Source organism: Dama dama, chromosome 10 (genome assembly GCF_033118175.1).
Source record: "Dama dama isolate Ldn47 chromosome 10, ASM3311817v1, whole genome shotgun sequence".
Taxonomy (NCBI): Eukaryota; Metazoa; Chordata; class Mammalia; order Artiodactyla; family Cervidae; genus Dama; species Dama dama.
The window spans coordinates 41,294,133-41,306,313 of record NC_083690.1 but is presented as its reverse complement, the minus strand read 5'-3'; the positions used below and the strand labels follow the sequence as shown (position 1 = coordinate 41,306,313).

Below are 12,181 nucleotides of genomic sequence, written 5' to 3'. Positions count from 1 at the left end.
GCAGGCCTTGTCTCTGTCGTGCTGCGGGGCAGTCGGGGTGTGAGGGATTTGCCTTCATGGGGGAACCCAGTGACGTGGACTACAGCAAGTTCCCAGGGGGTCAGAGGCTGGACCTTCGTGGGGGGTGGAGGTGGGGAGGGGGCAGGGGAGCATGGATGTTAGGGGGGCTCGTTCACATGGCCAAGAAGTCCTGGAGCCCAGCGTTGACGTGGATGCGACCAGCACAGCCCTGCCCGTAGACAGCAGATGGTCCATGCTGCTGGGCCAGCCAAATGGAGCCAGGCAACCCTGCGGTCATCCAACCCCAGGCCCAGCCCCGCACCTGGAGGGGCCCTGGGCCCTTCCCAGCCTGAAGTCAGAGTTCTCAGACCTCGGCTTTGCGGATCTGGCCCCCGCGGTCTGTATGGAAATGCAGCAGTTGTTGAACCAGCGCGCACTCTCCACTGCTGCCGTCGCCTGGCACGCTGCCAAGCAGCGCCACCTGACAGGCACGGTTCACGGCGCAGTGACTTCCCTGGAGACCGCAGTGGAAAAGTTGGGCGCGGCATTTAAGGAGTAAATACGCCTGAGGGTTAAGGGGAGCGGGGGCCCTGGGTGTGTGCAGACAAGCAGTGTGGGAAAGGGGCTTAAAAACCACATCCTAATAAAAGCTGCAGGTACGTTTCAAGGTTGCCGTGGACATGCCTTTGGCAGGAAGTATTCCTAGGGGACTATTTCATCGAGCGTGTGCCCCTTTGGTGGAACAGCTCCGGTGCTAAGCCTGGTGCGGCTCTCAGGCAGGCACACCACAGGAAGCTCATGGTGTCCGACACAGGGGCGCCCCCCCGAAGAACCACGTAGGCGGTCCCCCGAGCTGCTGAGACACTCAGGGACGAGCTGGGCCCCAGGGACCCCGGTGACGTCACGTGTGGGGCGGGGCTAACAGGTCTCCCGCCAGGATAGCAGGGAGCAGGCAGCTCCTGTCCGCAGCCAGCCATGCCCTCCCACCCTGCTGCCGGCCCCTCCCCGGCCCGGGGCAGCCCAGCCATGAGGGAGATGGAGCCGAAGGACCAGCAGCTCATGGTGAGCATTCCCCGCGTGCCGGGACAGCCCTCGGGCTGCCTCCTCCTGACCCGCTGCCCCGGTGACCTGCTGTCATCAGCCCGGGCCCCCATCTGCTCAGCCCTGCTCTGTCCCTGCTCTGCTTAGCCATCCCTCATGAGGACCTGGTGACCCTCCTGCTCCTCAGCCCGAGTCTCCAGCATCCCTTCACCCTTGCCCTCTGAACCTCACTCCCCAGGGAGCTCAGGGCCTGGACCATGACCCCCAGATGGAGTGGGGTGGATACCCCCTACACCTGGCCCCATCAGGGCCCCAGGGGCCTGACCAGACCCGTCCCCTAGGTGACGTGCAGGCTCAGTCCATTAGACAGTGGGGTGAGTGGAGGCCAGGGGTGCGCCCTGACCTGCAGGCTCAGTGCAGAGGAACCCTGTCATGTCCCGGTCCCGGGTCTGGGAGAAGCACAGCTCCCATTTCTACCAGGAGGGACTTTCCCATCTCACAGACGAGAAAGCAGAGGCCCAGGAGCAAGGCGCTGGCTTGCTGGGGGCCCACTGCTCATATGACCAAGGAAGATCTGGGGCCTGGGTCAGCAAGATCCCAGGGGGTCTCCTGTAGGACCCCGTCACAGCCCAGCTGGAGGGTGGTGGGGGGCAGAGAAAGGTGGGAGGCAGAGCCCAGGGCTTTTCTACTTAGAAAACCAATTCTTGCTCTGAAAATGCTCACAGCCTGCAAGAAGGTTCGGGTCCCTTGGGTAGTGGGTGAAGAAGCCAGGGTGAGGTGTGAGACTGTCTGTGCCTCAGTCTCCCCAGTTCAGACTAAGGAGGGTCACCTGACCACAGTGCTCCTCTGGGCACCATCGTGAGCCGTGGACGAGGAAGTCAGTGCCTGGTTGGGTTCTGCGGCCTTAACTGCTTCACCGGGAGTGGGAGGCTCACCCGAGGTGGCGGTGGGTGCTGGGCCGGGGCCTCTGTGGCCTGGAAGGACAGGGCGCTCCCTCCCTGGGTCCCTGGAAGGCAGCTGAAGCGGCGTCCTGCCCACAGGTGGCTCTTCGGATCCGCCCGCTCAACGACACAGAACTGGAGGAAGGGGCCGCCGTCATCGCCCACAAGGTGGGGGACCAGGTGAGGCTGTCGCAGGGCTGCAGAGCGCGACCCCCACCCCCGCACGTGGTCGCCCACCTTGGGCCCCCTCTCCCATCCACTCACTCACTCCTTCCACCCTCCCTCCCAGAAAAGTTCACATCAGAGCTCACAGTGGCCCCGGGTGCTCCACACACGGGTGGAGCCAAGGGGGACTCGAGGGCCTGTTTCCCCCACCCTCTGCCCCGCTGACCCCACCAACTCAACTCCCTTCCTACCTGGGAGGGGGGAACAGAGCAGGGCGTCAAGCAAGAGAAAAAAATCCAAGGTCGGGGAGCTGAGTGCACAGAGAACAAAGCAGCCAGAGGCGGCCGCGAGCAGCCTCTCTGAGCGGCGTGGAGGTGGGAGAGGCCGGTGGTCCAGGGAGGGGCGGTCCAGAGGCCGCTCCAGGCCCAAACACGGGAGCACGCAGAGACAGGCGGGCGGCGCCAGGACAGGGCAGCAGGGCCTGCGGTTTAGCAGAGGGGCTGCCCGTGCAGCTGTGACGGGGCCGGGTGACTGACCCCCGCACTGTAGGACGGGTGGCTCACTGGCTGCCACGTCATCAAGGATTCCCGCTCCTTGGAGACCGGCTCAGAAGACAAGCTCTCAGCACGGTTTCGAAGTGCGGGGCGCATGGTTGCCACTAGCCGGAATAAATGCCAAATCTGGGGGAAGAGCAGACTTGGTGCCTAAACTGCATTCCCCCGTCTGCCTTCAGCGGGCAGCTGTTCCAGGACGTTCCCAGGATGAGTTTGCAAAGGAGCCTGCGGGCGGGGCGCGGCACCCGGCTGAGGCTGCCCCCCAGGTTGGGGCGCCCAGTCCCGGCAGCAGGGAGACGCTGGGGTGACACCGTGGGGAGGAGGCCGGGACGGACGTCTGGGTGTGTAAAGGTGCTGGGGCGGTCCGCAGAGAGGCTGGGGTGGCTAGTGCTGAGTTCACAGAGACCTGACGAGACCGATGTTAGACTGAGGGGTACACAGTCTTGTAGGAAAGGTTTTGGCTGAGCCGTGAAGAGCATGTACACAGTCTTAACAAGGAGACAGTGCAAATGTAACTAAGCTTATGACGGGACCACCCTGGGAGGCGGGATGTGGCGGCCCACTCCCCAGGATGTGGCAGAGATGGACAGATTCCCAGGGCCCCCGCTCTGCAGAGACAGGGCTATTGTGGCCCCAAAGTCAGCCGAGAGCCGGGGCAGTGGGGCTGTGGGTCCACAGGCTGACAAGTCCTTACGCTTAAACTGTGCACACCTCACTGATTAAACCAACGCGAGTGAGGAGGCAGGTGCGGCCCTCGGAATAATTGGAAAGCAAACAATTGGCAGAACCCATAGTAGCTGTCGACGTGGTCCCCCCAGTCCCCAGATCTTGGCACGTCGCCCATCTTGGGGACGGACTGATCTCCTCCCAGAGAGCTCTGGCCGTCTCTGGGTGAGATGGGCAGGTGGCCAGGGGGCGGGGCTCTCGGTCCCCATGGTCATGCCCCTAAGACTCCCTGGGTACCCCAGGCCCCGCGCCAGAGTAAACAGCTCATGGGTCTCTAGATGCCCTGCCCCCAGTGCCCAGGGAAGGGCTCTTTTGAACCTCCCTGTCCCCAGGGGCCTCGTACACCTTGCTTTATAATTACGTATTTATGTGAGAAAGGAGGGGCCCTGGGGAGGGGGCACCGAGGAGCTCAGAGGGACAGGCGGGCTCCAGAGCTTGGTGGGCCCCGTCCTCCTCCTCTGTGGCACACTCCTCTGTCTCCCCTCTCCTCTGGGGGGTGCAGCCCCCTGAGCAAGAGGTAAATGGGCAGGTAAACATCCCCAGGGTTGTGCGCAACGCCACTGGCTCTAAGCTCCACCGTCCATAAAGCCGGTCCCCCACCTGCAGGGCGCGACTGGGGGCGCTGGGGCTGGCGGGACTCTTCCCTAACCCTCAGCACCCAGTCTGGCTGATCGCCGGTGTCCGGGTGCCATCCGGGTAGGGCCTGGCAGACAGGCACTGGGGGGGCGCTGGTGTGTGAGGACTGGAGGCAGAACCTGGGAGGCCTGGGGGGCTCACGGCCATGGCCTTGGGGTCGCTGCACCCTCACCGGTGGATGGAAGCGGGGAGACTGCCTATGGGTGAGCACAGGCACCTGCAGCCCGTCCCAGCCACGGGCCGAGCCCTGGATGCCGTCAAGGGAGAGAGCCAGGCCTGGGCTCCTCTGCCCTGATCCGGGAGCTGACCCCCACCCCTCACGGTTCCTAGATGGTGGTGCTCATGGACCCCAGTGAGGACCCTGAGGACCCGCTGCGCACACACCGGTCCCGGGAGAAGACCTTCATCTTCGACGTTGTGTTCGACCAGCACGCGTCCCAGGTGCCCGCCCCCCACCCCCACCCCCTGCTGGCCCAGGCCCACCGAGATGTCCTCGCGCGGGAGGACTTGGCCAGGTGGCCTCACCTGTGACGTCTCACAGGGCCTCCCTGATGGACAGAGAGGTTGGTTCCTGGGTCACCCCAGGGGCAGGGGGCAGGAGGCCCCTCCCACAGACGCGGGGCCACCAGGTGCCCCAGCTCTACCGCGTTCTCACTCACCCCTCCATGTCCACGTGCCCATCTCTCCACCCGTGCAACCATCCAACAAAGCCGTGTCCGGTCGACACCAGGCTAGAACACATGCCCTACCCACAGTGGCTCACACCCCAGCCAGCGAGGCAGGCCCAGCTCTGAGCAGACAGGCTTCTTCTGCTCCCAAGACCTTCACAGCATCGAAAGTAGAAGTGACCTGGTGGTTGTCATTTATTGAGCAGCTGTTTCATGTCAAGTGTTGTGCTTAAGTGCTTGACATGCCTTGTCTTACAAGCGTCAGGGCAACCCTATAAAGTACATGGTGAAAGTATCCCCATTTTTCAGGGAAGGAAGGTAAAGCTTAAGGAGGTCAGCAACTGGCCTGAGGTCACATGGCTAGAGACCCGTAGAGCCGGGACAAAGTCCTGGACTGTGTAAGTCCAAGGATGGAGGGAAGCGGCACCTTTTGTTTTGGCCTCTGTCCTACCAGGGCTCAGATGCTCTGAGCTGGGTCACTGGCCAAGGATGTTGGGACAGAGATGCAGAGTGGAGTATGGGCGGAGGCGGCACTCAGGGAAGACAGAAGGGGGACTGTCCTTTTTATCCAGTCCAGCCCAACCCCCACACCCCCAAACACCAGCCCCAAAGGTGTCCTTCCTTGAATACCTCTGTGGACAGAGCGCTTACTACCCACACACTCCTATATCTATGCACTGCTGCCCTGAATTAAATTCCGCCAGCCTGAAACTCACTGCTTGGTCCTGGTTCTGTCCCACAAGAGGAACCATAATTCTCTTCCCAGATTTCCAGCCCCATCAGTGCTTCCCAGTCCTTGGCATGCTCTGATTTCTCTCAGTTCATACAGAAACCCTGGGAAGGACTTACACCTGTTTGGAACCAAACCCAGCAGGCCTCGTGGCGCGCACTATCACTCACGTTCTCATGCTCTGCTCCCTGACCGTGGTCTCCTCCCGGGGGCTCGGTGTGGCCAGGCAGTATGTCTGTGGTCATGCAGCTGCAGGACTGGGGTGGGGCTCAGGCCCCGTCTGAACTGGCCTCCTCCTCCATGGGGTGCCTGTCCGTGTCCAGGGGGAGCAGGGCCTTTGAGGCACCACACACCCCACCTCTCCAAACAGCCAGGTGCCTGACTGTGTGTTGACTGTCTTCTGTCTGTCTGTCTGCAGGAGGATGTGTACCTGGCCACCACCCAGCAACTAGTGGAAGGCGTGGTTTCTGGATACAATGCAACGGTGTTCGCCTACGGCCCCTCAGGTACCGCCAGGGCAGTGTCCTGGGAGGGAGGCAGGTCGGTGGCGGTGGGACTCCTCACAGCGTCACAGAGTGCCTCCTTCTTGAGGGCTGGCCGCATGTTGGCCCCTCTGCACCTGGCTCTTTGGTCCTTGCAGCAGCCCCGAAAGGCAGGTAGAATGAGCCCCCTGTCCCTGATGAGAAAACTGAGCCTCAGACAGGTAGGGATTTGCCTGCGGTCACACAGCAGGTAGGACTGAATCTGAAATTCAGCCCAAGACGACACTTTGCTGCCTGTGAGAACCATAGGTTCCTTCTCTGCAGTTACCAGTTGGGGTTGGCAAATGCTCATAGAGCTAAGCTGCCTCTCCTCCTGGAAACTAGGTTCATGGAGGGTCAGAGTTGGACAGGCCTTAACCCCCTCCCTGTGCAGGTGGGGAAACTGAGGCACTGAGAAGCCTTGGTCTGAAATCACAGCTTGTTTATTTCATTCATTCATTCAACAAACATTAGGGGGCACCTGCTATTTGCTGGGCTCCAGGGAAGGGAAAGTGCCAACTGGCCCTCTCCCATAGAGCCAACAGGTAAGGGGAGGTGACACATCCTCTGAAGGTTAACTGCTTAGAGTTTAACACACACTTTAATGCTCCCGTCATGAGAACAACACAAACATCTTCAAGTGCATTTGAGAAGGCCATCTCTCAGGCCTGCTCCTCTGACACTGTCTGCATTTTTGCTTCATGTCCTCCGCTTTCCCCACCCAGGTCTTCTTCCCCAGAGCAGCCATTAATTTTGTTCTTGTTTCCAAAATGGAAACCAAGCATGTCAGAGTGGCCGAGGCGGTTTGCAAGATAAAGGTGTGACCAGGCTCTGGGAGGGGCTGAGTCCAGCTCAGGAGCCCTGCCTAGGTGGGCATTCCCCTCCTCTTGAAGGTGCTGGCAAGACCCACACGATGCTAGGCATGGACACGGAGCCCGGGATCTATCTGCAGATGCTCAGTGACCTCTTCCAGGCCATCGAGGAGACCCGGGACAACACAGACTGCAGCGTGTCCATGTCTTATCTTGAGGTGAGCTGCCTACCCCCTCGACTGCCCTGTCTGCGAAACAGACCTGATTGATTGTGATTGCAAACCCCCGTGTGTCACCCCAAAATCCCCCTGGCCTGTGGGAAACTTCAGGGCATCTGAGACTTCTCTGGAGATGCAAAGTCCCAGGGATAGGTGAAAACCCCGGCGCCTCCTTTGCACCAAACCTACTGCTGCCAGCGCTTCTGTCTCATCCCAGATTTATAACGAAGTGATCCGGGACCTCCTGAGCCCGTCCTCGGGGTTTCTGGACCTGCGGGAAGATTCTAGGGGCAGTATCCAGATTGCAGGCATCACAGAGGTCTCCACCTCCAACGCCCAGGAGGTGAGGGTCACGGGGCCCACAGAGGGACATGTGGCTCCTCCATGGCAGCCACGCTCACCAGGCCTCGCAGAGCAGAGCCAGACACACAGCTCCAAGGCGGCTTCTGAGCTAAGGGCGCAGCAAACTTCTGTGCCATGTCCCCGCTCTGCTAATCTGTGCTCAGGGCAGACTTCACCAATGGATCTCGCACTCTTCCCTCTGCCTTCAGATGGAGGTGGGGGACCCCTTTTCTATACCACTGCAGGCAGTCACAGCCAATCAAGTCTGAAATCCATTCGCCACCCTGATATCAAGGGTTGCTCCCATAAGGAGGGTGAGCTGGAAAGACTTCTCCAGCCCTCTGTCTTTCTCTCTCCTCCAGTGTCTCTGGGCAGTCCTTGAGGTGGGTCTGCCACCCATTCAGACCCTTCAGTGGCTCCCAATTGCCTGCAAACAGCACAGACTCCTCGTCCCCCAGTCTTCACATGTCCTGGCTTAGGTCTGAGGCCACCCACCTTTAGCACAGTCCCGCATGGGCTCCAGGAACAGGAGAGGAGCCTGCTCACCTATTTGTTAAGCACAGTGGCCATGTCAGCCTCTCTCTACAATGCTCTGTGGTCCTAGCATGCCTGGCACACAGTAGGTACACAGCAGAGGCTCACTAGCTTAATTTCCACAGCTACTTGTGCACAAGTGGGTTTCAGTCCATCTGCCAGCTCCAGCAAATCCTACAACTGCCCAGAGCTCGGTATGGAAGAGGGCTCAGTGGGGAAGAGTTGGGTGATCCACTAGTGATGTCTGCCATGGGCAGAGGCTGTGGACGGGGTGATAAACGTGTGAGCGATCTGACACGTGCCCTTTATGCTGGACTTGCTGACTCGGTTAATTAATCACTTCATGCCGCAAGCCAGAAATGGCCTCTGCTGGACGCGGTTCTGCCACCATCAGCAAACCAGCTGGGGAAAAGCCTCCCGAAGGAGCTCGAGGGGTGCACGCACCCCCGCTTCTCTTGCTCTGGAGGGAGCCTGTGGCCGCCCAGGGTCCCCTGACCGTCTGCCCTCTCCTGACTGTCCTCAGATCATGCAGCTCCTCACCAAAGGTAACCGGCAGCGCACGCAGGAGCCCACGGCCACCAACAAGACGTCGTCCCGCTCGCACGCGGTGCTGCAGGTCACCGTGCGCCGGCGCGGTCGCGGCGCACACCTGGCGGAGGAAGTGCGCGTCGGCAGGCTCTTCATGGTGGACCTGGCGGGCTCAGAGCGGGCGTCCCAGGTTCGCGTCCTCTCCGTCCCCGTCAGGCAGCCCCTCAGGCCGCGGCGTCTCCAGCACCTAGAACAGCGCCCGGCCCAGGGGAGGCGCCCGCCGAGCGTGTGCAGAGCGAATGCGTCCTCGGCAGGCGCAGGGGGCCAGGCCGTCTCGGAGGGTTCCCGCGCGGCAGGGCCTGAGGGCACCAGAGACAAAGATGGGCGACACCCCGGCCCGCCCTCGGGGAGCTCACGGCCCCTGGGGGCGGCCGGGAGACAGACGTGTGAGCTGATAATGAAGCACCGGGAGGCCCGAGCTTTGAGATTCGGGGTTACACGGAGGCTGTGGAGCCCAGAGGAAGGGGGTCCTCAGGGCCGAGCCCGAAAGGTCACCAGGAGTTCGGTGGGTGAGAGGAAGCCCCTCAGGCGGAGAGAGCGGTGCCTGCGCGGGGGCTGTCGGGATGTCCGCCGGGGCCCCGCCCACCACAGAGGCCCCGCCCGCCCCGCCCCGAGCCCCGCCCACCCGCTGCGGTCACGCCCAGCACCCGCGCCCCACTCGCCGCACCGCGGTACCTGTGGTGGGAAGTCAGGACTGTTCCAGCCGCTGCCCCAGGGCGGAGCGTTCTTTGAAGGCAGATCCTAGCCCAGCGCCAGGAACAGAGACGACGCTTGACGGCGGCCAAGTCAGAACAACAGTAATGTTACCAACAAAGGACATTTTATGTCCTTCTAACGCACCAGTCTTTCATGGTGGCTCAGTGGTAAAAGAATCCGCCTACCAGTGCAGGAGACGCGGTTCGATCCCTGGGTCGGGAAGATCCACTGGAGAAGGAAATGGCAGCCCACTCCAGTATGCTTGCCTGGGGAATCCCATGGACGGAGAAACCTGGTGGGCTACAGTCCATGAGGTCGCAAAACAGACACAACTCAGCAACTATACAACAACGTACTTAGCACTCATCACCCACATAATCCTCCAACGCCTAGAGGGCAGAAAGCCTCATGCCCGGTTTACAAATGCAAGGCTGAGACCTGAGGTGGTGTGACTTCACCTACACAAAGGTACTAGATGGATCTGGGCTTTGGGCCTGGAGGAGTCTGGCCCCAATCCTTGCCTTTCACTACTGATATTTGTAGTCCAGTTTGCGGGTCACCTGGGTAAGTTCGATCCCTGGGTCGGGAAGATCCCCTGGAGAAGGGAATGGCAACCCACTCCAGTATTCTTGCCTGGAAAATCCCATGGATGGAGGAGCCTGGTGGGTTACAGTCCATGGGGTTGCAAAGAGTCGGGCACGACTGAGCAACTTTACTTCACTTCACTTTGCAGTCTATGCTCTGAGTCTTCAGGGCTTATTGACCGTTACATTGCTTCACTCATTCATTCATTCATCTGCTCGTCACCTGGCCCGGCCCTGGTGCCTGGGTTGCTGAAAGGAGCAGAGCCTGGCCAGCTGGCCCAGAGGCCAACAGAGTCAGTGTATTGTGTTAATACAGAATGGAATTCGAGATCCAGTAAGGCCAAACAGTCAGAAGAGAGCTACCACTGAGAAAATAGTCTGTTACTCACAGTTCCCAAGAGGAGAGGGCATGAGAAGACATGAGTGCCCCACAGGGAGGCACCAGGATCGGCCAGGAGGCAGAGAGAACAAGGGGAAAACGTGGACCAGATCTTTCTCGTGGTTTCCATGGAGACAGGCTGAGCATGGGCAAGGAGTGGGCTCTGGAGCACAGGGATGCCCTGGCTGACTGGTACCTGCCCTGGGTGATGAGGGTGAGCACCACCTCCCCACCAGCGGCCTCTCTTCATGCAGACCCAGAACCAAGGCAAGAGGATGAAGGAGGGTGCCCACATCAACCGCTCCCTGCTGGCACTGGGCAACTGCATCAACGCACTCAGCGAAAAGGGTGGTAGCCGGGCGCAGTATGTGAACTTCCGGGACAGCAAACTGACACGTCTGCTGAAGGTACGAAGGCATGGCTGCAGCATCTGACTGCATCTTTCAGAATTTACCTGGGCCAAAGGGCCCTTCCAGGAATCCCTGAGGGCAGGAAGGAGCCCCTGAGGGCAGGAAAACACTGTAGAAACCACCTCTGCTCTCTGCTCGACTCCCCTCCATCTCTGTGAGTGTAGTCTAGCCCATGCTTGCATACTCCCAGGGACATGGAGCTCACTACCTCACTGAGGCTGCCTGTCCCATGGCAGACAGTCTGACCATGAAAAACTTCATACCACTCATACCAAGCTGAATGCTGTCACCTCCATTCTACGGAAGGCAGGGTGGAGATAGGCAGATAGGCAAAGCAATACATAAGTGGCCCTGTAAGTGTGGCCTCTTGGTCTAATGTGCTCACATCTGAGTGAAAGGCAGATGGGGAGGCCTGCCCCAGGTCCTGTCTCATCTTGAGTGTCACCTCCCTGAACACTGACTCCTGGTCCAGCTCAGCTGCCCTTCTCGGGCTTTGGAGCGGGAAGCCCAGATGGTCCGGCAGAGCTTGGTACAGGTCGGGGAGGGGTGGCATCACCAGGCAGGTGGGGGCCCCCGTCCCGTCACCCCCAGCTGGCACCTTGCCCCGAGCAGGATGCCCTGGGAGGGAATAGCCGGACCGTGATGATCGCCCACATCAGCCCGGCCAGCACACACTTCGAGGAGTCGCGGACCACCCTGCTGTATGCCTACCGAGCCAAGAACATCAAGACAAGGGTGAGCCGCTCGCCCCCACTCCCCTCGCCCCCTCCCTGCCCCATCCCTCTCTTTCACTCTCCCACCTGCTCACTGACTCTACAGCTCTCCCTCTAAGGCTCTGGGGGAGGCGCCCTGATAAAACCATCATCATCATCACCGGAGCTTCTGCTCCCACACAAACCCTGAGCCCAGCAGAGGGGAGGCAGCTACAAAACATGAACCCGCACAGACAAATGTACCATTTCCAGTTGTGGCGGGCGCTCTATAAGAGAGCCTCAGGGCACTGCAAGGAAGAATAACAGAGAAGGCGGGATTCAGAGGGGTCTTCACCAAAGAGGACTGGGTCAGGCAGGGGAGCTGAGCTACGGGTGATAGAGTGTGTCTGTGCAGAGTGGGGGCCATTGAGCACGTCTGGTTAAAGTGCATGTGCGTGTGCCCCGTGTGCCCGGGAAGAGGTCAGGACAGCTACCTGTGTCCCCCGGCTCCAGCCCATTCTGCAACTGCTACAGAGCACGGGGTGGAGCCCATGTGGACAGACAGCCTCTAAGACACATCATTGGACCAGAAAAGCAAGTTAAAGAATAGCAGCTGCAGTCTGATATAACTCACGTAAACGCCCCAAAGCAGAACGTACACCCGCACATTCACCATGTGCGTCTCTCTAGGTATGTGAACACATATACATAGAACACCACACAGAAAAGGATCTAGAAGGGGCACGCCAAAATGGTAGCAGGGGCTACCCACGGAGAGGGCTTTCAAAAACCTCTTGTTGGACTGGATGTTTTTTAAATTATGACAAAATGTACGTAACATAAAATCCACCACTTTAACCATTTTAAACAGCACAGTTTGGTGGCATTAGGTACATCAGTTTGTTGTACACCCATCACCACCGTCATCTCCAGAACTCATTTCA

The 12,181-nt window shown here is 59.9% G+C and overlaps 1 protein-coding gene across 1 annotated transcript in view; it reads left to right on the top strand.

Moving 5' to 3' along the window:
- Positions 1-1,026: 1,026 nt before the first annotated feature.
- The window catches only part of LOC133063256 (kinesin-like protein KIF19), a 28,334-nt gene continuing 17,179 nt past the window's right edge, over positions 1,027-12,181 (top strand). The window contains 9 exon segments of the mRNA XM_061152373.1: positions 1,027-1,062; positions 2,082-2,162; positions 4,394-4,504; positions 5,880-5,967; positions 6,876-7,012; positions 7,230-7,355; positions 8,412-8,606; positions 10,390-10,542; positions 11,158-11,280. Coding sequence (XP_061008356.1) covers positions 1,027-1,062; positions 2,082-2,162; positions 4,394-4,504; positions 5,880-5,967; positions 6,876-7,012; positions 7,230-7,355; positions 8,412-8,606; positions 10,390-10,542; positions 11,158-11,280 — 1,050 coding nt within the window.